This window comes from Diprion similis, chromosome 4, assembly GCF_021155765.1.
Source record: "Diprion similis isolate iyDipSimi1 chromosome 4, iyDipSimi1.1, whole genome shotgun sequence".
In the NCBI taxonomy this organism is placed as follows: domain Eukaryota; kingdom Metazoa; phylum Arthropoda; class Insecta; order Hymenoptera; family Diprionidae; genus Diprion; species Diprion similis.
Window position 1 is genome coordinate 18,259,353 of NC_060108.1, and position 26,337 is coordinate 18,285,689.

General features: G+C 38.7%; 1 protein-coding gene across 9 annotated transcripts in view; it reads right to left on the reverse strand.

The window, feature by feature from the left end:
* Positions 1–26,337, reverse strand: part of LOC124405075 (TLD domain-containing protein 2) — a 66,698-nt gene that overhangs the window by 34,599 nt on the left and 5,762 nt on the right. For 3 of the 9 annotated variants that reach the window (XM_046879662.1, XM_046879660.1, XM_046879659.1), the window contains exon 1: positions 1,538–2,447. The exons of 2 other annotated variants lie outside the window; for them this stretch is intronic. In XM_046879662.1, coding sequence (XP_046735618.1) covers positions 1,538–2,208 — 671 coding nt within the window. In that variant the 5' untranslated portion in view covers positions 2,209–2,447. Of the gene's footprint in view, positions 1–1,537; positions 2,448–26,337 lie in introns of those variants that run through there. 4 more of the 9 variants (XM_046879664.1, XM_046879661.1, XM_046879663.1 and 1 more) reach the window with 3 other exon arrangements.

Sequence of the window (26,337 nt, forward strand, 5' to 3'; positions counted from 1 at the left end):
ACTCTCTTGCAAGTCGGACGAATACGGTCGACCTCTTTACTCTTTCAAGAGAGTGCCGCTCTGGCAAAACGGGTTGCAGCAGAGCACAAAGTGGGCAGCAGCAGCAGGGGACACCGACCAGCCTTGGTTAGCGGCGTTGAGTTACGCTCGCGCGAGTTGATGCGAGTTTTTTTCTTAACTTAACTTACTCGCGGAGCGAGTAAAAGTGAAAGAGACCGGCGTATCTCTTCGTGCATACATTACATGTATGGGTAGGTATACAAATGTACGTACTTGTATACCTAGAAGGTTTGCGTCGACGACGCGAGACTGACCACCTTTCACGCTGACAATGAATCGTGCGTCTTACGATTAGATATACAATATATACATATACCTCATGTGTAGGTACACTTGCCAGACCGAGCTGCGATCACCGTAACTCGCAGCTTTCCTTCGCCCACTATTATCCGCGCATATTAATATTAACGCAATGTTCGCAAGGCCGACGATCAGGCTACGGACGATCCTACTATCCCTTCTTCCTTTCAGTCGTCGTTTGGGTGAAATGAACCCAAAAACTCGAGATTATACTTTGTACTTTCCACTCGAGTGCCGAAGAGTGCTCTTCTCGAGTTTACAATCTAACGTATAATTAACATAGTTACAACAGAGACACGCGATGTGCAGTTTCTCGACGGCATATTTTAAAAATATAAAAACCTCCTGCCTAGGCTTGGAGTCTTTCATCGTTCGTCGTCGCGTGCAATGTTATTTAAATACGAGTGTAATCCATCCTCGGACAATTAATCAGTAAGTACGTATACCCTACACCTAGCATCATAATTACACGCGTGATATAAAGATAAGGTTGGCGACCGAGCGTGCGAGTTGTTTTAAAAACATGATAATCTCAGACAGATCGATTTTACCGATCGTCGCACGATGCATCATGACTCGCGTTGCTCTTCCACGAGCCGAGTATAAAGATAATCGAGTATTATAAAAAGTACTCGCGTTACGACGTGTAATCGGACACACGCGGTTTCTCTACACCATCGGCCGGCCGTCGCTGTAGCGACATCAGCACCAGCAGCAGCAGCAGCAGCAGCAGCAACAACGTCGTCGTCGTCGTGGTCGAGGAGTCGCGGTCCGTTACCTGAACCTTGTCGGTGTTCAATGCGCTGCCTTCTCGTCCAGGTACTTGAATCTCTCGAATATTTCTTGCCCGCTGTACTGCAGGAGTAAAAGGAGGAGAAAGACTCGACGACGACGACGACGACGACGACGGTTCCGCAACGGTACAAAACCGAGAGAGAAAGAAAGAACAAAGAGAAAGAGAGAGAGAAATACCGACTCGCGTGCCGCTTGATCGCTGTTCGGGCCGTCGAGTTGTCGTCAATTCCGGTAAAACGGTAATAAAAACACACGCAAAAAAAAAACAAAAAAAAAAAAGAAAACAAGAAAAAAATTAGAAAAAGAAGGGAAAATAAGAGAAACTAGATTAAGCCTCTGCTTAGTAGGTACTGTAGTCGGTAAGCGGCGAGGCGATTTCTACCTGCTGTTGGTCTCCGTGGCGAATATGTTCCACCAGGATGCTCTCTTCTGTCGAACATAGATACCCTCGGGGCTGCTTCCGGTCTGCGGCGGTACGCTCGCCACGCCCTTCCTCCGTTTCCGTTCGACCTTTGGCGGTTTGGCGAGGGGATGCCACGACCTTCGGCGTCCCTTCTGGTCCTTCGCTTCCGGTTCCGTGATCTCGACTTCGGTTTCGGGCGCGACGTTAATCTCGTCGTCGTCGTTCTCTCTCGGCGGGGTGTTACTCTCCTCGACAAGGTCGTCGGATACGTAGAACACCGAACCTCGACGGTTGTCGTCGCTGCTTCGTCGCTTTTCCCCCTTGACGACGACGGCGACTTCTTCTCCAGGGACAGGTTTCTTCTCCCTGTCCTCGAAGAGGCTGCCGCGTCTTGCCCGTTGAAAAAGGCTGTCGCGTCGGGCCCTCAGATCGTCCAAAACGCTGTGACGACGTCCCCGATTTTCCGTTTTCTCTCTGCCGCTTCTCGGCGGCGGCAAAGGCGGCGGTCCCACATCGTCGACGGTCTGGACGAAGGATCGCTCTATAAGCGCGGGTATCGAGTCCGCTGACGAGGCGAACTTCACAGACATTCGATGATTGTTGTTCTGATGATGGAGGGAATTATCCGTTATATAGACTTTGCTCTCCATCGCGTCTTTGACGTTAAGATTGTACCGCAAGTGGATTTCTTATGTACAGTTTCGCTCGGCTTTTCACCAATCTTTGTCAATTGATCTCTCCTTTTTTAAATTCTTATTTATTTTTTTGCTTTCGTATTCTCTCACCACCTCGCCAAACACTCACGCACACACTCACATACGCACAAACACACACGCGCGCACACTCGGTGCACAATCTAGCGACGGCCTTTGACAGTTATCATCATCGTCGCTGTTCGTTCGTCTTAGAGAAGGAACTTGACAGCGTCGTTGTCCTCCCCCCACCCCTGATTAATGCGAAACTTCACAGGTTATTGTACTTCTGCGATTTCCCCACTGGGCACCGAATATTATATTCCTTCCGCAGAACGTTTTATTATAATAACCGGGGTAATTCCTTCGCGGTCTGTATAACAACGGAGTGTGCTACAAGCGTAAACAACAAAAACTCCTCACTGATGAAAGGAAATAATGATCTTATGTTACATCCCCCCCTTCTTCGCAGCCTCCTCCTCCTCCTCCTCCTCCTCCCCTTTCTCCACCTCGTTATAATATAATATCTCTTTCACGATTCACCTTATGACTTTACTCGTATTATATTATTCGCATTGTTAGTATCTACCGCTCGTGTCACGATTATTTTATTTTTACACCAGCGATAGCGGTGAGAACGGGAAACTGAGAGAGAACTGAGTAAGTGACTGCTACGCTGCAGCCGCTGTCGTTGCTGCACACTTTCACCGGCAGATATTTCTCTCCAGAACGTAGAATACGCAGATACGCTCCGCATTCAATATCGCACACGTGTCCTCTCCCGCCCGGGTATTGGTGCGTAAATGCAGTGCGTGCAGTTACAAATTCCTCACAAACGCATTTCCCTCTTAACTGCAGTTTGTTCTCCTCACTCTCTTTGCGGGGGGTTAAACGACAGACCCGCTTCGGCGGGTGGTACGAACAAGTTCAAGTCCGATTCCTCTGGACCGGCGCCCTGCATGTCACCCCGGGTATGAGGTACGGTTGCAGCAACGTTTGGATCAATTTTGCTAACGATCATGTACGTGTGTGTTATTTTATTCCTGCACAAAACACCGCAACGCGCACTTTTTGTTTTCTGTTTCAATTTTCTTCAATTTTTCCAAGTTTTCTTTGTTTCATTTATCTTTTTCTACGTCTCTGGTACTTGAAGAAATCGTTATATCCTGGCCGTCAACCCCGCGACCGTGAGACTAATATGTAAGCAGGGAACGACGCAACTCCCGTACGGGTAAAATACAACCTACTAACCGTCCGCCGTCTGACTCGGCCGTATTTATACGGTGCCCCCGGTGTCTGCCGTCTGGCAGCACCCCCACCGTCTTTCGGAGACTACGTCTCCCGACGCCTTATTCCCCGCAATCCCCGCCTGACTCTACTGCCCGTAGTCGTCGTAGTAGTAGTAGTAGTAGTCGTCGTCGCCGTCGTCGACGTCGTCGTCGTCGTCGTCGTCGTTCGCGGCCCAACGCAGCCCGACGAAACGAAACGAAACGAAACGCGCCCCGCGATCCGACGTATACATGCAATATTTGATGGGTGAGCGTCTGTAATAACAACACGCAGTCGAGTCAGCGACTTGATGTTAAGTGTACACATATCTACGTCTAATTGGCGAAATTAAATTATTGGGGAGTGTGAGAGTAAGAAGAGAGAGAGAGAGAGATTAGATACAACAAGCATTGGCTTCGGGGAAAAGAAAACAAACTAAACAACAAAAGTGTATAAAATTGGGGGCGAAACGTTGTTTGTTGTTTTTATTTACGTTGAATCGACTGTCGTTGATCTCGTCAGGGGATCTCTTCTTTTTCTTTTTCTTCTTCTTCTTCGATACAGTATAATACTTGCCTGGAATTGTAAGAGAGATGAAACGAAAGCGTGGACATCTTTATTATGTCGCTGTTCGTTCCGAATGGCGACAACACACCAACGACATAATATTACTTATATCGCGGTATATTCTTGGCGCAGCTGTTGCGCTTATACATATGCATATGCTGCGTTTTGTGTATTATAATAAATATGCGGCGCGAGAATAGGTAACATGATGTATGAAGAATAACGTTTGCAATTAAAGTCCGATGGACGGAGGGACGAAGGGGACGGAGGATACGCCACGTGATATTCCTGCGTGCTGCATATGTAATGTAATGCACATTTTTTTAATTACGCATAAACCTTGTCGGCCTATTCTTTTTCCTCCATCCTCTTCTGAATTTTTATACATCGTACGTACATTTTATACCCGCGCGTAACATCATGCAGGTAGAGCAACGCTGCCACGTGTTACATGCTCCGAGGACGGACGGGGAGCCTCGATTTGTCCGCTCGATTTTAAGATTATTCAAATTGATGTGTTTGCACATGTATCTCTGATTTTCAATCACACTCGATCATCGTGCCAAAGTATCCATCGATTTAATTAATGGGATAGGGATTAGCGGAGCAGCCGAACCGATGTGTATCTTTTATACGTCGCGTCGTAGCGTTGCACGATCTTTCACCGACCTGCTTGCCAGCTAGGGCTGAGAGCAAGATATTATATTCTGAAATCTGGCAAACGCCACGTCTACGTTACACTGCTTGTTGTCCAATGAATATGTGTATAGTGTATACCTATAATACTCTGTATACAAGTGCGTCGTAACGCATCACAAACGCGGATCTTTTATCTCTCTTATTCTTTTCTGGCAGAAGGCGACAATATGATGTTCAAAGTAAGGTAAATTATCATTATTATTATTTCTTGTTTTTTTTTCTCTCTCTCGTCGTTGTTTTTTTTTTCTTTTCTTCTTCGGAGAACATTATTACATTGATTACGTAATGAGTGTAAAGGAGTGCAAAAAGGAAAGAAAAAAAAAAATAACAAGAATTTCGATGTATATTATCAAAATTACACGAGCGTGATATGTTAAATTTATTTCACGGAACGGTAGACAGTGTATGTTCTTCTTTTCTCGTGATGTTATTACTGTCTCGCTTCTCGCTCTCTCTCTCTCTCTCTCTCTCTCTCTCTCTCTCTCTCTCTCTCTTTCTCCTTCTCACGCCTGGTATAATTTTATTTTCTTCATTTTCTCAATGTAAATATTTGACACTGTTATATGGCGTCGACGATGCATATGACGGAATCGGCGGTAAAGTAAAAGATACTCGATAAATGTATAAATACCTATCAATAATGTACGTTCTATAATAAAGATGTCGTTGTTTCTTGTAAATACCTCGGATTTATACACATATTATATTTATGTGTGTAAGTACGTTTTTAAAATATTATACATATATCTCAACCGCTTTAGTACAATACCAATAAAGGAAATACGTACCTCATAGGTATGCACACGAATACAATACGAAGCTCGCAGCGAAACGTGCAGTCATGTGACGTATGAAACGTTGAAACTAAACGAGCATCATGGACCCGTTAAACGGATAAAATGAAATGACGACTACGATGACAACAACGGTGATGACGGATAGAAGACGGAAGAAGAAGAAGAAGAAGAAAAACAGAAATAAGAGAATGAGAAATGAGGAAACAGAAACAAAGGGAGAAGAATGACAATGGGTATTGAAAAATACATCAACACATCGCGAAACCCAAACACGCGCCGATACGCGTACAAATTATGTATAGGCATTATGTATATTCGAGTATGTAATATATATATATATATATATATATATACATATATACATATAGCTACTAGGTATATACAGAGTGAATTTCTAACGATAAAATGGTCTGTCATCCGGTGTAGTTGAATGCGCATGCGCTACAATCCGAGAGCAGTCGTTTGCCAGGGCTACCAACCGTGTAAATTTAGACGACAGTTCGTTGTGATGTATTTAACCTCAAAAATGTTGAGCTCAGATTTGTGATCAGCGAGCCAAGAAGCCCTGCAGCATCAAATTTCATCTAAATTCTTTCGGTATAATTGATGTACCCCTGAAATGGTTTAATGGAATCTACCCCCTTTGGGGCTGGGGGATAGAGATGAGATAAAAATTGGAAAAATTTAGGGAATTATTCTTGAATTATCTGGAGCAGATTTGAGGGGGCGAGCCGGTCAAAAATCACATATGACCTTCTTAAGGACCACCGTAATACATATGTATATATTTACGCTTTGGACAAATTGGATTATCGTCTGTAATTGTGTCCTCTCCCCCACTCACGGTCCTCTCATCGGTGATACATAATAAAAAACCCGACGTTCGCCAAAAAGGTTTTGGAACTCGTGATGTGCGGCGTACAGCGCTGTTTCCGCATTGCTGTCACCTCGGAATGTGTACCGCGTATGTATCTTTTATTTTTTTTCTTCCATTATTCCTTTTTGTTAAACGGACGCAAGAGGAACTGGCAGTAATATGACGATATCAATATACGTATACCTTATCCATGTAACAGGAATTGGATGTATGTTGAACATACCCACAGGGTAAAAAATATCTGTTACATCATCTTGCAACCTGACCGCAATAATGAACCGTAACTCTGAATAATACATTCGCATTAGCATCTCTTCTATTAATAATACGTATGTAGCATTGGAGGCATCAAGAACATTATACTTATTAAGTCATATATACAGAGCGATTATCTATATCGACAGAGTGCATGGCCCGTCGTCTGCTATTGTTTAACGCGCATGCGCTAAAATTTGGGAGCAGTTGTTTTTCAGGGCTACCAACCGTCATAAATTCAGATGACAGGTCACCGCGATGTATCTAACCTCAAAACGTTTGACAGCTGTTTATGTTGAACACAATTATCCGTGACAACTATGAAAATGTTTGAGGTTACGTTCATGACAGTTAGTCGATCGGGCAAACAACTGATCACGGTTTGGAGCGCATGCGCATTCAATTTGCAAATTTCTGTTTTTGCATTCAAAACCGCGCGAACAAATTACATGTGGTAGGTATAAACCAGCTCGGATACTACGGAATGAATACCGAGTGATGCAAAATCGAAAATTGTTACGATTCATGCTGCAAGGTACGTTACCTTTCCTCCTTTTCGTTTTATAATTTCACCAATTTCAAAAAATGTCTTCATTTTAATTCGACTCAGGTTCTTCCATAGGAATCTTCTTATTATTCAAACTTGGTATGAAACTATATGTACAGTAATTCAGGATTTGCATTTATTTTTTATCACGTGCCATGAGAAAATTCCGTGACTCAATGCCGTGTGATTCTAGCTACACAGATCTGAGATATACAAGGTTATACATCGTCTACCAGAAAATATATTTAAAAAAATATGTTTGTTACAGTTAGGGTAATTAATAAAAACACGGTTTATTGTGACGAGAGACTGTATTACAATATATCTAAATAGACGTGCACCCTATACATACACACATATATATATATATATACGTTTAAGAGACGTATATTTCAGAGTAAATCAGACGAGAATGATTGACAATATCTGCAAATTGCGAGGTGGCTTCCCCTCGGTTCCCCCCGACGCTATCGAGCTGTCTGACAATGAGATAAGAATTGCGAACGCTCCAGGAGATTTTCATCGCGGGTTCTTCCTTCTCTCCCCCACCGGCATCAGGCACAAGAGAGAAAGGTTGTAAATCCGTCACGTGGGTACGTTCTACGCGAATACTATATATGTATGCACGTATGTATGTATATAAAACAACGACTGCGCATATATATTAAAATGTACCGCGGGATCAAGTATTTACTACTATATACAACCACGTGGTGGTGATGGTGGTACTGCTGCTGCTGATGATGATGATGATGACGATGACGACGGTGACAACGATGACGATAAAGTAAAATGAAACAAACAATATGAAACATTTGAAAAGGAAAATCAATACACACCATCAAATTTCGTGGGCTTTCAATCAAGTTATTAACTACATAGGTATACTAATCGAGAGATGATGATCGGAGGTGGTAAAAAACTGCAGCTGCTGCTTTCAACTTTTACAGTCCGTCTGGTGTTTGAAATTGCTGTATCTTTTACGATGCAAAGGGAGGTGGTGGTCATTCACCGAAATCAGCGAACACGTCTTCGACCTTAAAAATAGACATGACCTGAAATAACATCGTGGAATCACCGGAATAAAATTAATTCGTAATCGGATTGAATCGTCGGAATGTCCAAGTCGCTTGTTAGTCAAAACGTCCGAACTGATTTGACATTATCTGTACTGTAAACACTTGTATTGCAATATTAAATCTGATACCGCGGAGTGTCAACAGTCTCTCGAAACTGGCCGAAAATCGCATCGAGAAGAAAAGAGCGTCAAAAAAGTAGAAGAAGAAGAAACAAAAAAAAAAAAGGTAACCATTACCAGATATGGTACGGTAGCATTTATGAATCTAAAAATACAAAGATATACGCTGATACCCCGCATCCTTCTAAATTCGTACAATTATTTTTCGCTATTTTTAACTATTCTTTTACTCTTTTTCCTTCGCAACGTTTCAATTATATCGAGTCATGTGACTGGCAAAGTATGTTACATACATACTTATACTAATATATAGATCCACGTAATGTAAAACTCCTAAATCACTTAATCTCGGCAAGTGGGTGGTGTTTGATATATGTTCACGTAATTCGAATCGCAAAACTGCTTTTAGCCCACATCGTCAGGGGAGCAGATTTGACAAGCGATGAAGTGGAAATAAAATCATATACATATATATATATAAATTTTTTTTTTTCACACGAACAAGTGCTTACCCTGTAACATGTTTTATTTTCTTCTTCTTCACATTATTATACGTACAGCTGTCGCGCGAATGGGAATAAAGTTATCAGCGATTCAAATGTATAGCCAATGATTATATATCCATGTCCGTCACTTTAAAAAAGTTATATTACCTTAAGTGGAGTTGATATGAACTTCGTTGCGAAGTCGTTTTCGACGTTTGCCTTTCTTGTTGGTCAGGAAATAGTGATTTCAATTAAAAAAACAATTCGGGTAATAGTGTAATAATAAAAATAAGAGGAGTATGTACTGCATCAGGAGAGGGAGAAACGCCGATAAATTATTAATCTACGGAAGCACCGCGCACTTGCGTTGCATCCACGACGATTACGGCAATTCTGCGCCCTTGGTGCCCCGTAAACGGGAGTATGGGGGGCCTCATTCTCGTTGCACACTCACCAAATAGGTACATCCGGCACACCGCACCGGCCAGTTTTGACGGTGTCAAGGATACCACCGATTTATCCTCCCATATAATACATCGCAAGGTGTAATTGCGTGTACCTGCCTGCAGCAGCGATTGTTCGGCGTTATATTGGCAAGTACCTACGCGATCGGCGAAATTATACGAGGCATTCTACCCCGAACCGACCTACGCGTGACCCTCGTCATCGGCGTTTGTTTTTCTTTTTAAGTATGGTGTAGAGTGTGCAAAAAAAAGCATCTTTCGCGTTCTTCGCCTTAAACTTTCGGTGGATTAAAGTAGGTATAGATAAAAGGGATGTACGACTTCATGATTAATCACGTATTATAGAGTAATTGCAAGAGATTAGTTGATAAATAATTTTACTTTGACTGGATGATGATTACTATAACGATTTCTTAGATTCCATATGATTTCACATGACTAAATGTAATCCTAAATGATTTTACATGACTATCGAGGCTTACTAATGCAGAATTTTACTCGTTTACAAAGTGATTTCAAATGCTACCGACACCGTGATACTTTGAGTGAAATATCCCTTGAAATCAACGTTGCACCATAAATCCCTTTGTGCAATGACGTGTTATAGAAATTTCATTGATTTACCTGCAGGTATAATAAAGACGACGTGAATTCGAACACGTATAAGAAACATGAAATCGGCTCGTACAAAGCGAGATCCGCATAATCTAGGAAGTTCATGCCGTCGCTGTTCCACTAATTATGCCGTAACGCCGTATTTACGACCAGTGTAGAAAGTCTCCTCGACATTAGTAGGTACACGTATCTGTCTGTAAGGGATATTCTCTCTAACTCGTTCCCGTCGTCGACGAGCTCACCGCTGCAATTTCTTCGTCGATTACATTATACGAAATTTTTTACGCTAAAAACAATTACGTCTATATCATTCGTGTATAATACCTATTACGTTGATTCGCATGGTTTAATTAATAATTTTCAATTGCAGAAGGTTATGATTTCTTTTTTTTTTATATCTCAATTTTTTTAAACTTCAGATTTTTCCTTCACAACTCTGTTTTCTCTTCTTCGTCAGGGATCATTCTGGAAATATTTATCCAACGGCAGAACACCGCGAAGTTACTGATCGTCAGCAGCCGAGTTAAACAAAATGTAAATGAATAATGACAGTGATAATAAATATAGTTTTTGGAATACACGTTATACGTGAGGAACAAAAGGAGGAAACTTTATTGTGGTTGTTTACGGATGCGTCCTGTCATTATTGAGATCAAGAAACTCGACCGTTTCTATACCATGTACTGGGAACTTACAAAACGTAAACAATTCTGCATCGACCATATTGTTGAAGAAAACTTTCATTATGATGAAAAATCTAACGAAACGATGACAGTGCCGGATATTGATATACATATGTAGATGTAAGTTTATCGCGACTTTTCATTACGTCATCGAAGAAAAAACCAGAAAGTAAACTTGGCAGGAAGTTGTATGTCATCTTCTTTTTTCGTTGAATATTTTCTTTGCGTTACATCTGGAAGAAATGAATTGCGAGTAACGCAATTTTATACATCTACCGAAATTAACTTCTTCTTTTTCGTCTTCGTCGCTCATTGCCTGCATCTCACATCACGTTTATATTACATATAACGTGCGTAAATATACCTACAACATATATAACGTTTTAACGAATGGATAGATATTTGTATAATTTTGCAGGAAAGAGGTATTTAAATAATCACAGGATGAAATTAATAAAAAATTTGCTTTTCCCCCCGGTAATTAAACCAGTAAAATTATGCAAGGTGAAAAATAAAAGAAATTTCTGACAAAAAGCTGCGAAAAAATAAACGAAAAAGAACAAGTGTCTAGAAATTACCTACATCTATACGTTCGATTTAAATGTTTGATTAATTTTCTTCTTCTTTTATCATTTTTTCGTTATTAATACGAACGATCAAGAACGACGACCAATTGCCTCGATACATTCGGTAGGTAATTATTTAGACAAGTGTCTAGAGCGGGTTGATTATGTCACTTTAAATCCTTCCGCCTCGCGGATAACACAAGAGTTTTCAAATCGCGGTTCAGCTTCTAAATTACGTACTTTATACATACCGCATATTTCAAAGTCGTTGCATAGCTTATAGCCTCGTACGTATCGGCTTTCCTTGTTCCGAACGTTTTCCGACTCGATTGCAGGAGTTAGGCATGAATTATAATCTAGGTACCTATACCTACGTTAGACGCGAGACCGGAAACTAGGTCGGACTCGAGATTACTGTTCAACTATACGACTCGTCACGGCGTACGTTCAACGTTCCTTTGCATATAAGCTACGGAACTTGGGACTCGGCCTTATATTAGGTATATCCACGGTGTATTTTCAAGGTACATAATACGGATGCCTCTCCTTGATTATACTCAAGTCCGTTATACAGGTACAGTACCGATAACCCGGAATCTGTTCTCCTACACCTGCGGGCGTCACCTTTGATATGCAGGCTTAAAACGCTGGCAGCGAAAATTTAGGAAATTCTACTCTGGCCAATTTTCTTCGTTTGTCACAGAGCCATGCTGTGCCTAGAATTTTCCAATCGAAATTTTATTTTTGGTTCGAACTAGTAGAAATCAAATTGCAACACGAACGATAAACTTTTCCTAATACATACGTGCGTGTAAAGGAATAAAATCTATCTCAAATTTATTCGGTAACATAATAAAGGTGAAGTATATTTTCGAAAAAAGTCAATCACTTTAACCTAAGTCGAAAGAAGAAACCCTTGCATATCCGATTGTACAGAATTATGCTTTGTAAGTTTTGGAGAAAATTTTAAGCACGAAGAGAGTAAATTTTTTCATTTTTCATATTGTGAGAGATCAGAATTGTTACTTCGAGATACGTAATGCTTTTCAAAATCAAAATTCAAACGTCGACGTTGTTTGCATCTGATCTCTCAGCGACTGTAACAAAACGGCGAAAAGATTGCAAAAAAGCGAGTGACTTATACAACGTATCTGCGTGTATAGCAAAAAAAAAAAAAATACATATATAGGTACATTATAAAGGAATGAATATAGTAGGAAAGAGAGCAAAAATGAGAGCGGCGAGGAGGAGGGGGAGGAGGAGGTAAAATCAATAAATATTTATCCGAGAATCGTGCAGCCATCAGCGCGTTGCCTCGGGGTCGCGCATCGATTTCGCGCGTTGGAAAATAACTAAAATAGTTTGACGGATGCTATACGTAGGTACCTACATATAACGTACATATATGTGTACGTTATGTATACGCAGGGGTATCCAATGGCGGTTGAATATTTCCATCAATTGATACGGAACGGCGGAGAATTTAAGCGCTCTGATGTCAGCGGCGCCTTTTGCCATAGTTATTTTATTTATATAATATGGGAAATTCTTCAGCATTTCAAATATTTTTGTAACTTCTATATTACTCTAAAATAAAACCTGTACTTGCATCAGTATAACATCTCTAACACTTTTCAAAACCTTTGGCATAATTGTTTAAATTTTTAAATGCATCCCAAAAATTACAATTTCAACCACTTCTAGCTCCAAAACTGTGAACGACGTCTAGTACGAAAAAAAATTCGAAATGTCTACCGTCTGCGGATTCTGGTCAAAGCGCGTGGAATTTTTCCTATATTCTATAGCAGATGCCCGTTTAAATCTATGGATAGTTGCAGCATATCTACATACGTGCAGTCGGTCTTCGTGTATTTCTATAGTCTCGACTTTTCCACTCCTTACCGAATGATTTGTTATACGTACAAAAGAAGACGTCCGCTTTAGCTGGTTGTTGTTTTCGACTTTCAAGATCGCCTCTATGGTCATATCTACATAATATATATCTAATATACACATATACGTTATAGTGCGATAACAGACGGAGATAATACAGTATTCTTCGAGCATATAATCAGCTGGAACGACGGGTCAAAGATCAGGCTCCGATCTTTTTTTCTTATTCGTTGGGTTCTCAAGAGTTTCTTATTTTCACGGATATCTTCTTTCGTTCGATTCTTCGCCGGCGTGAAATTCTTTAAGCAGCATAATTAAATTGGGAAAAATTTCATTCATGGCGAATTCAATCGCGAGATACGTTACTGTTATTTTTTGACAATGAAATTATTACTGTATGTAATTGTCTTTACTCACTGTTAATGATCGTTTAATCATCTGAGAGATCCTTTTTTTTTACCTGTTATCTAATACGATTTTTACATAATGATCGAGTTTCCGTATATATGTATAATAAGAAACTAGTACGGCGGTGATTTAATATTTAACTTGTCAAGACTCTCCGTGTTTGCATCGTCGCTTGGTATATTAATTCCATGAATTGACGTACGTTGGGATAAAAAAATTGAAGATAACCGTCAGCGAATGTAAGGCGAGTAACACATATATATTAAAGATGGAACCAGCTGTCGACAATGAAACATCATAAATATAACTGAAAATTGATTATTTCGACCATATCTATAAAGGTCAGAGTGATAATGTGTAAAAGAAAACGACAGATGGATATTATACGCAGCAGAAAACGATTGTGAATACATTATATTCACATCGTGTATAATAACTTTCTTACAGAAATTTATCTCATTCATTTTAAAAATTTATGTGTACGATTGCACGAAATACAACCTGACCTATCTACCGCGACAAAGTGTATACAATAAAATGCAATACAATATTTGCTTTACTTTCAATATTTCACATTCGTCACGTGACTCACAATCAGGCATTATCATGCAGGCGGGTCATTTGTCGAAACGACTAATCACTTGTTATCGTATTACTTTTATTATCCGTCCGAATGACTCTCGCGACCCTTGATCATCTCTCCAAACGTTAATCCAGCGAATCAATGAATTCCACAGTTGTACGAACACCTGTTCACGATCAGCATAATCCCAATTCAAGTGTTAGGCTTAGGTCGTTGCTAAAAAAATGTCTCTATTTCTTAAAAATTGATGAAAAATAAAGCAAAAAGGAGAAATAGAAAGAAAATCTACAGAATCAGCGAAATTTTATGAAAATGACCTACGCGTAGGTATGTACCAAGCCTTAATATCCACGGCTGGTTGAAAGCCACGAAATGATGATCCGCTTACCGCGTTTACTTTACAACGTCACGTATAGCGGGCTTATTATACTACCAGCTACCGTCTGAAGCTGCAGATAACGCGACGGACAGAGACACTCGCTCGGCATTACCCAGGACGTAGGTTGTAGGTGTGGTGGATGTGGAGTGTGCAGATTCGCGAGTATAGTAAGTAAAACGCGTCACGGTTACATCGATTCTTCGTTTTACAGCGAAGTCGATTTCAGGTACACTTGCAATTAGATGATGCGATACGAATGTGCTGCACGAACGTCACGAAGGATTATTTTGCTAGGCGAATGACGAATAAGGAAAGAAACCTGCGCGTGGAGATGGGAGCTGAACGTGAGTGACGAGGCCAACGCAGGTGTACGATTTGAGGTGACGTATCCGCATCTCGGTTGGACTGGAAGTCCCCTTAACGTCATATTCCTTAATACCTTGACTCATCGGCAATCTTATATTGCTGTATGTATGTACATCGTTTGAACGAGAAATAAGAATGACGTCTAACGTCTTGATGATTAATGGAATCCTTCAGTCCGAATCGAAGATTGGGAAAAGAGAAAAAGAGGAAAAAACGTTTGAAAAGTCTTCCTTCGACGCAATGTTGCTTCCGGCAATGATGGTAAACACTGAAGAAAGAACGTAGCTACTGTGTAATAAGAAATAAATCTGAGCAAATTGGAATGGAACACGAGTCAAGATAAAATAAATAATTAAGTGAACGAGCTTCCGAATTAGCGTCTCGCTTACATGAGCGGGGAAAATCGATTGATATCAGTTCTGTGTAACGATAATAGACACATATATCATTATATGCAAATGTTTGAAAAGTGATTTGCCACGTTTTCGAAAACTGCACTTGATGACAGAGAGACGTCGGACGGCGGTTCGTTCGTACGCGATACGCCCTGCATGTCAGATGAATTTGGTCGTAAATCAATTTTTGATAGGCAAGATTTAGTGCCGCTTTATACGTCTTATTACACGCTAGTACATAAATAAAATGTTTAAACATGCTGCTCGCGCTTAAGGATAAACGACAGACATCAAGCCACCGCATAATCTCGTCTTGTGGTCATTATGAGTATTTAATCCAATGAGTTACCCGCAGACAATGAAATCAAAAGCGTACATGAATTAATTTTCGTGACTCGAAGTCGAGTTCCGGTGTGGTTTTCCTTTTTACCTCCTTTAGTATATCGTATACTTCCGACTACTCATACACCTACATATTAATTTTCGCAGGAATGATCCGGACACATTTATTAATTATGAATAAATAATTAATTATCATTTCTATGATTTCTCCCACTCGCGACTCTTATACGTCGTTTACAAATTATATGCAGAGACTTTTACAGCGGAAATGATTTTCTATAGTAGGCATAGCTCAGGATGAATATGATGGAACTGTTAAGGGAGGATTTTCTTTTTTTTTGCTAAATTTATCGCTTTTTTCTAATTTTCTGGTAAAGAAGCTATACAACGGATCAATGCGAAATTTGACATGTGGATTCATTTATCTTTTATCAATTAACAAAAAAAAATAAAAAATCATTTCCTCCTAAAAATACCGTTTAAACGCGTTTTTCTCGAAACAGCTTTTTGCAACAACTTGTGTGCACGATACCTAAAAAACTATTCAACAGATCGCTTCAAATTTAGAAAGCATACTCAGTCGACATCCTTCTAACGTTTGATGAAAAACAAGCAATACGTTGGATATTTTTTTATTTATAACAAAAAGAACGATCGATTATTTTTGATCAATCGATATTTTGAGTTCAAAACATCAGCGGATCCGCAATTATTATTTGTTTTTTCTCTTCATCGAACGATAGCTACATCTGTTGTAAAGTAAAATGTTTTTGGGTTTCTGTTGCAGGATCAATGGGCAGACTCGAATCGTGCACATCAAAAATTTGAGGAAAAAAAAAGAAAATCCCCCTTTAAGGATACGTAAGTATACATTGTACGTATAACTGACACAAGGCGTGATCTGTTCCACGCGTGCATAGTGTATAGAATCTAGTAATATTGGGAGACCGGCGCTTGCAGTGTGACATACTTGATTGCGTGGTGCATTATAAACGCGATACTGCAAGGCAAGCGGCTCATCTTTTACGTATACTATATGGAGAATGGTTGGAAGTTGGAAGTAGGCTGAAGGATTCTTCCCACCGGTATTTATTCTATGTATATGTATATATGGGTATGTATATACCGCGAGTATGCAGCTGCAGTACGTAACATACTTACATACATACATGTATACACGCGTAAGTTAAACTCGTTTTGCAAGAAAATTTTATTCCAAGAATCGAGATCGTTCACCCGAGATGTACCATTGATGATGGAGCCGGTTTTTTCTCTGCACTTTATACAGGTTAAATCCAAGGTATACTCACTCACCTTTAATCATCAGGAAAAGAAAACAGAGAAGAAGGCGATCAATAGAAAAGAATCATCCTCTAAGCGCAGGTACGAAAGTAAAGGTGTAGCTACATGCAGTTTGGACCTCGTGTTTAGAACTCTGGACAACATCATCTCCAATCACATAAACAGTAACTAACGATCATTCTTCAGCCCAAATATACTAGGTATATTATCCGCGTTATCTTTTCCCTAACAACGAATGATTTTCAATCTGTACCTATAACCAAGCTGTATAAAATGGTTCTCTTAAATCGTTTCTTATATACGTATAGGTACCGTACGTCAAAAGCGTTTGATGCACAATTACGACGTGACTATTTTATTGGTCGCAGTTAACGGAGAGGAGGTTGGATTAGATCGGATCAGCGAAGTAGCAACGATATGTCTTTCGCTTCGCGGTAGCGTTGGCGTAGCTCAAACAACGGGGTCCATCATTGTGGCGGCCCTGAGAAAACACAGTGGCAACGTACACCTATAATTCGTGTTGTTTGATCAGCGAGGATTTATTTACCGCAATTTACGACCAGGCCATAGCCGAAAAACACAGGCTTTCTTCCAGAGAATCCACCCACGATGCACGATGCGTTACACATGTACCAAGACTTCGCACCACACGACTCGTCGTGCGTGCATGCCTACATTTATACGGTCTGAACGTTACTCGTTGTACCTATATACCCATTAGATGGTTAGGTATATAAATACACCGGATGTCACAGGTTACTGTGCTCGTGATACACCCCGCATGGCACATAAACTCGTAGGTACAGTTGGACAAATTGGTATCCAGCTACAGTAGGACCTTGATCATCCGAAGCATGACTTGGTTTATCTGAACTCTCGAATGTAGGTTGTGACTAGGTTAGTTCAGATGATCGAGGTTCTACTGTACCTACTATACATGGACACGGGATTTGGGCAATTCCTCGTGTGCAGGGTATACGTAATCTGACGTACCTTAGACATGACGTATGACGTACATACACTGATGAGCGACTCGGCACGATGCGATTGTAACCGCAGCCGGAAATTGCGAATATTGGACTCGATTCGAAACGTGCGAATGTATGTATACCCGATTCCCTAATCACGCCTGCAGCGATATGTATCGTCACTTGCGTCGGCATTGTTGTGTAACGTATATATATTATATATATGCGACGTTGGATAATTGGCTTATTGTAATGTATGCCTGTGGAACGTACACGTGTGGTTTGGGAAGACATATCATGCATCAGCTCGTCCGAGACGGAGGACCATCTGTTCACACGAATCAAACAAATTGGAAATATTTTTACATCCAGAGTCTGCAGCACATGTGTGTATTTGCATCGGAACGGCATTAAACTCTGCCTTTGGGTATGTAACGATGTTGTCACTGTCTTTCTTGGAACGGTAATTAACTCTTCCTGCATTACCTCCTTAAATTATTATTGTACCTACATACTATACACGATATAAAGATAAAAAAGAAAAAAAGAAAAGAAAAAAAAAAAAAAAAAACTGAAGTTTCGTCTTTGATCCGAAAATGGGTCGGTTGATCGAATAAATGATCCGGAGCTTGGACGAATGTTTTGCTGACGAGATGGGATATTTTTACTCGCAATATAAGCAATACTTGACTAAATCGCTGAAAATGTATTATTATTTGGATTGAAATTTTATTTTTATATCGATATTATCACCAAGTTTATTATCATTATTATTAATCTTATTTAATTCTACTCAATAGCGATAGCAAATTATATCGCTTTCTTGTAATCAATTGAACAAAATATTTGTCGGTTATTGCAAGATATAATACCGATGCATAATATTCTACGAATGAATAAAGTATAACAAAACTTTAAGCCTTGTTATATATGACTAATACATAAGAAGAAAAAACCAACCAACCAACCAACCAACCAACCAAACAAACAAACAAACCTCAAGTTAAACGGATCGTAACAAAACAGGACAAAATTAAAAATGCTTGCTATAAAACATGCGAAAAATTCCATATGCCATTATTCCATGGAATAAGTCAGGGAATCGGATTAGGGAGTAAATTTTTTATAAACACTGTACAAACGAATCTGCGAGAAAAGTTATCTAAAGAGAAGAAGAAAAAGAAAAAAAAAAAACTCGTTTGATTCGATTAAACAATATATTTTTTACGAAGTAGCCTGTTATTTTTTTCGCGCTAAAATTACCGAGTCTAGTATATAATATACATGTATGTATGTATTATAGGTGTGTGTATATAAACTGTCAAATTGTGCCCGATAACACGGTAGATTTTCGGATAACGTCGCTCACATGAAAATACAAATCAAAACGTTGTTGAGTAAACGTCAACAAAGATTTTCAGTTACTTGAATATAATATAAAAGTAATAACAATTCACCAGAATAATCGTATATATATGATATTTTATATTGACCTAATGACCGAAGAAGTCGCGGTGTCGTAGCGAGAAATATAATAACATGTAGATAAATATCTTGGACATTATTAAAAATTTTCACAATCACTTACAGACTCGAATCTTTTACATAACCGAGATCACTCGCGCCCTCGATTTTTATCGCCAGTATTCACGTAGAAATTTTTTTCTTCTTTTTCTTTTTCTATTTTTCTCCTATTTTTTTTTATTTATTTATTTATTTTTTTATTCTTTCTTAAAAACATTTCGAGCTTTGCCGACGAGACGGAGATGTAAACAAATATATACATATACATGTATACGTATATATATATATATATATATATACATTATAAATATACGTAGGTGTTGCTTATCAGGGTACGTAACAAATGTTTTTATAAGATTTATCCCAAATAACTTATATAAGTATAACGAATTCGGAGGGGAATGAGTCCGAAAATAAAACATCCAGATATAAACATGACGAACGTACATATTGTATGAGTAGGTATATTATACATAGAGAGAGAGTGTAATGTACAAGTGAAGGGAATTACAAGCCTTTGAAACCAGCGAAGACGTTAATTAATTAATCGAAACAGAACAATCGCAAATTGTGATAATACTCGAGTAGGAAAAATGAATATATAATCAAAGAATAGAAATAAAATTCTGATAATACCGATGAAAATCTACAAATTGTTGAAATTTCAGGAATCTTCCTGTAAAGGAAAAAAAAGAGAAAAAAAACATTCTCTCCGAATGAGGGTAATTTCAAAATCATTTAAAAAACACCAAATATGCACATGTTTACATCGTTACGTTACACAGGAAGCATATCAACGTATATATATATACTTCGAATCGATGTTTGTTTGTGGAATATACGGTGTGAAATAAACCACTTCAACCTCAATGAACGATACCATACGTATTCCGCATGTAGGTATTAGGTAGTAGGTATACGTGATTGGAAGCACAAACCACGCTTCCCTGTATGTAATTCGATTACAAATTCCCACGATCCTAATGTCCCGATTTGTGATATATAGAGAGAGAAAGATGTATATAGAAAAGGTGGCAAAAAGAGGCCGAAATGAATTCCATGGCGCAGGTCCTTGTCAGACCGATTCGATGGGTGGGCGAGGCTCAGCGAAATGACGCTGCACCCACACCCACACACACGCATACCCAGCGACAAGCCTTTGTTCCCACGCGCTAACAGGCGGTGAAAATAAGTCGGCATTGCGCAGGTGTGAGGCTTATACGCGTATGTATTGTCCCATAATAATAGAGAGGTGCATGTGTCCGTTAATTGAGCATTTTATAAGGTACCAGAGCGACCTCGGATGGATTGGCATCAAAAACGAGGACACGATTCGAGAAGCCCGACTTCCTTGAGCCCGGTCTTCAAGTGTACCAGTTGAGTTGTTAGTCCGCGCTCGTTTCAATTTCTTTTCATTTAATTTTTTTCCTTCCTCCTCCTTCTCCTCTTCTTCTTCTTAATTCTTCTCTCCCTTCTCTTTTACTTTTACTTTCGTCGCCCCCCCCCCCCCCCCTCTCTCTCTTACTCGGCGTTCGCCAAAATGATAATATATTAATCCTCGACACTCTTATCTACACTGTGTGTGTGTGTGTGTGTGTGTGTGTGTGTGTGTAATAATATACGACTGCATGTTTCGCGTGCAAACGGTCCTTGCCTCAACGCGACTGCTGCTGTCCTTCCACCCGTTAAATCGACGCTTCAATTTAACGCCCAATTGAGTAATTATCATTTATACGCCAGGCGAAACGAGCTATAAATTACGATCTAATTCATTTCACGTTGCGTATCGCCATGCAGCAGTGGCCCGGGTATGTAAGCAGAATTCTAATTGTACTCGTTAGCCACACTTGTATGTCACACCCACCCACATCTAGGTACACCCATACGTCTCCACACGACACATACACGCGTGTATTTATACGAATGCTCACGATGAGCGTGTTATTATCCTACACACGTATATTATATATATATTTATTATAGTACATATACCGCGTTATAACGTATTTGTATAATAGAATTGCAATAAAATATCTAACGATAATGAAAAAATAAAAACACTGATCTAGCGATCTAGACTCTGCGCGTAGAGGCGCCGTCGGCGCGATCATTGATAAGGAGAATATAGGTATATAGATACGTACATACGTGAATACATGTGCAGGAGTATATTATCATGTATAGACATCACATTGTTAGACGCGACTCCGAATGAAATTATACATCGTGTATAAAATGACTGCGATTTCACTGTGTCGAAAATTTGTCTCCGCTTAATTTGACTAATAATATATGTGTCGTACGTACCGTTTAGTCTAGTAAATTAATATATAATTCATGGTCATTTCATTGCCAGCGATATAATAAACGAAAGAAGTGGTGAAAAAGCAGAGTCGTAAGAAAAAAATAAATAAACTAAAATCGATTTCAAAGATACTCTACACGGTTTAAAAAATGTGAAAAAATGTAAAAACCGCAGGTTGAAATCGAGTGAAACCGACGATTCGTTGGTATAATTATAATTTATACCGCGGTGTATGGAATGCGGTCTGACAAATTTTCGTACCGAAATTGTACAACGCATATTATATATTTATTTATACACCTGAGTGATTTTATTGTAAATGTAATACAGCTTGTCAAACTATATCACACCGCCACGTTTCAATGAATTCCCTCCCCCTGTTATTATAATATTGAAGATTATAATCGACTCAAATATTAGCTCATTTCTACCGAAATTAAGTACACATTTTTGTACGTCATCTTTGTTTTTTTTTTTTTTTTTTTTATCTTCTTATCTTCTTATAACTATCACACCTATATCTACGAACGCGGGTCTGTGGAACAGGTGTTGTCATGTAATCCACGACGTTACGGACTGAATAGGTTGGCACGAACGTATTATACACACCTTGCCATGCGCTGCATCGCACATCGGCGTATGTGTCATTGCGATGCCTGTACGGTGCACACGTGTATGTATTATACAAATTACAACGCAACGTGCGTTATACATGAAGCACATCTTGCTGCTCGATTCGTCGCAAGAGGTTTGTACACACCTATCAACATCTATGTATATATATATATATATCCCATAAAATTGACGGTGTTGAAATGTCGCAAGACAGCGGGTAAAAAAATGTTCATACCTTTGGCTACTGGAATTGTAAACAGTCATTGACTTTGATGATCATTTTTTACCGTAACCGGAAAATATTTTAGTAATAGAATTTTGATGGTGATGGAATGAAAATTGCATCAGTTTTGAACATACGTCTAACTAGAAAGAATCTGATACATTCTTTTTGATCATGCAGGTAATTAGGTATACATTTTTGTCGATCCAGATATTGTAGCGATAATTCGATGTTGGTGCAACGATAAATTGATATTAAGAGCTGTGACACAGGTCAACAAAAGAAAAAAAAAATATTATTTTCAAGTTTTTTTTTCAAATTAATGAATTTTAATTCTGTACATCGAATAATAACCACAATCTCCATTTATTACTTACAAAGTTTACTTTTCTCATTCTTACGTTGATAAACAAGTCTTGAAGTTTTGATTGATAGTATGTATAAGCAGCAGGTAGCAACACGTTGAAATAAAAAGCAAACTTTATCTAATAAAACGATTTTTTCATCTATCAATTACGTGGAAGAAATTATAATTTAACATTTAGAACCCGGACTGAAAATTCTTGTTGACCGGTTTACTCGTTCATTTTCCAAAAATCCAATACACAAAAAAAAAAAAAAAAAACAATCCAGTGATTTTGAATGTGTCAATATAACACGGCGACAATTGTAACCACGTGTAGTATAATTTTCTTGTAATTCCAAGATTAATATCTGAGCAAGTAGTTAACGCGAATTCGGTTCAACAGAATGTTCTAAAAGTTTGTACAAACCGCAAGTAATGAAATTTTTTCTCACCGCATAAATAATTGCAGTAACTGCTATTGCAAGCGGTCCTTAGCAGAAAGTGTTTGCCCCTGTTCCCGAGGGTGCAGCCCTTCGTATATTTCCGCGGCCTTATTGCACCCCCGTCCAATTTGCAGAGATGTTTAAACTCTCACCTTGCAAGCGTGCAACACACACATATGCTCGTATCCTCGGTCCGCCAATTACCGTAATTGCGACTTGAAAAGTGTTTAATTAAAAGCCGGCGGCCCGAGGGGCGTGTATAAAATAATAAGAGTAAGCCCGCATACGGACGAAGAAAGTTTTTTGTTTATTCAAATTAGCGCTCAGAATTGAACGAATATCCCGAGGATTGTTATTTTCTTTGACAAAAAAAAGAAAAAAAAAACGAAAAAACAAACAGCCCACGCATTTTTAATTATATCGATCGCTTCATGCATCCTCCCCCTCCCCCCCCCCCCCCTTCCTTTTCCTCGTCATCGTGTACGTCATGTGTGCAAATACCCCGGGGACAACTGCACATGACCTACATTTGTCACGGTCAATCCCAGTCGCAATATTTCACGAAGATGCGGCAAAACGGATGCATGCATTTCCGGAGGTCCTTACTGCTAGTGCAGATTCACCTTGTAGAAGGCAAACGGAAATCGCATCGCTATGGATAATTTCTAATGCAATGGTACGCAACAAAGTAGTGGAATTTTGTCTATAATCGTCAGGTCGTAAATTCGACTCACGATAATTATTATTCAGTTCGTGTACCGTAGAGTTTGAAATTTCGCCCAATTAACCTTGCTCTCTCGACGATTCATGTAAATTTTCTTTATTATGATATCGACTGACTCGATGTATGTGTATGTGTGTGTGTATGTATATGTATATATTGGTAATATTGAATCATTGGTTATTCATCGCGGTTTTTAACTTTTTTTTTTTTTTTTTTTCACAAGTATGACGAATAATTTGGCGATTAATTATATCACTATAAAGTGGTGACTTTGAAACCGCTGCAATATTAAATCGTAATGATTTTTAAATTAATAAATCAAAGAAGAAACAAATCAATTGATTTCACAACATTGTTATATGGGCGATAAAATTCGTGATATTTCTTGTAGCCGTTACTTTACACATACATATATAGGTATGTATAATGTAATAATAAAACAGCCGAGGGGGATATAAACTCGCTGAATTGACGTGTCAATAGGTTTGTGAATTAATGCATGGCAGGATAACTAAGTTGATGAGAATTGACTGAATTATTAAAACTTAACTGAAATTATGAGAATTAACTGTGAAATAACCGAGTGATAGAGAAATTAAGTAAAGTTGATTTTAATTAGTTTGAATTCGTGACAGAATTATCTGACAGAATTATCTGTTTACAGAGCATGAAAAAATTGAATCAAAATAAAACAACTTTGTTTAATTAAAAAAAATGACTTGACATTTATATACATACATTCACTTCTATCAGAATGAATTATTGATACCAACGATTGAAATAAAAAAAATCAAGTCGAAATGCATGAATTAATTCGCCGAAAAAAAATTGTTGAAAAACACGAATCTCGATTTATTTGCGTCTCGCTGACAGCAGCAGGAAGATATCGCATCGAAGGCAAGCCACTCGATCTAATTGCAGATGACGATATTTTTTATTTCTCTCTTCGAGAATGCAGATCCGTATTAACAAAGAAGAATAAGAAGAAAAATGAAACTCTCGGATGCTTGTATCTTTCAATTTTTTCTGTATCATTGTGTATCTTTGTACTTTAACAATTTTTCTTACGAGAGTCGATTCTACATAATTTCTCGATTACAATTAAAATAGATCTTTTGTTGAAGAGATTTTTTCTGCTATTGTAAAATCATTAGCTGTACATGAGGGTGGGACAAAAGAAATGACTATTTTTTTTTTCGTTAGTTACCGTGAAGATGTTGTTCAAAATGACGGAAAAAAATTTCTGTAAAAGCTTAAACTCTCAATATTAACATTAAGAGCCGAAACTTTGACAGAATTTCTTTTCGTCATCATCTTGAATGATATTTTCATGGTAACTAACGAAAAAAAAATATAGTAATTTCTTTTGGACCGCCCTACTGTGCTTATAACGAATTGAGAGAACGATATTTTTTCTTTACTGTTTTTATTTTCGCATATAACAATTAATATTGTTCAATAGAAATTCAAAATCGTTATGATAATAATAAGAATGATAATAATAGTAATAACAATAATATACGAGCCTGATTATAATTAATTCCGTATAAATTAACTGCAACTGTGCAGACGAGACGACAAGATTTCGTGTTGAAATTGTTTTTCTTTGAAATCTTCTTATCTGTATAATTTGCAGAATTTACAACACATCGCGCCAAGTGAATCCACATATTCCGCATACATCGCCGCGTGTTATACTGACGCGTGATACGCCTCGGCGCGTAGGAAAAAAATTTCACGCGAATTTCGATAGTCCCCGTATATAGCGATAGCTAGAGAAGAGCAGCAGCTATTGTATATCTTTCCAGCTGTCAGCAATCTCCTGTTTTCTCATCCGGAGCTCACGTAGGTACGGTATCATACGTACATACGTATACGTATACGTATATTACGTACGGTACTCCAATTTCTTATCTTCGGCAATGACCTCGATAAAATTATTCTCGGTAAAAATTATGCTCTTATTTTTTCTCGCTGTATTCTGTTTGATACATCGTATAGTGCACAATATGCGAACACGCGTACAAAGTGATTAATTGTTTACGTCAGAGATTGAGAATCACAGGTTCGTCAATTTCATTCGTTGTTCACTTCATATGTATGTATAATCGAATCGTTTCTTCAAACGATCGGGCATCGATTTCATCTCCTGCTTTATACTTCCAATTTCCCGTTTCTCTCTATTCAGAGACAATAGGAAGTTATTGTAACAAAAAATCACACCGAAAATGAAAATTTGACTTTTCGTT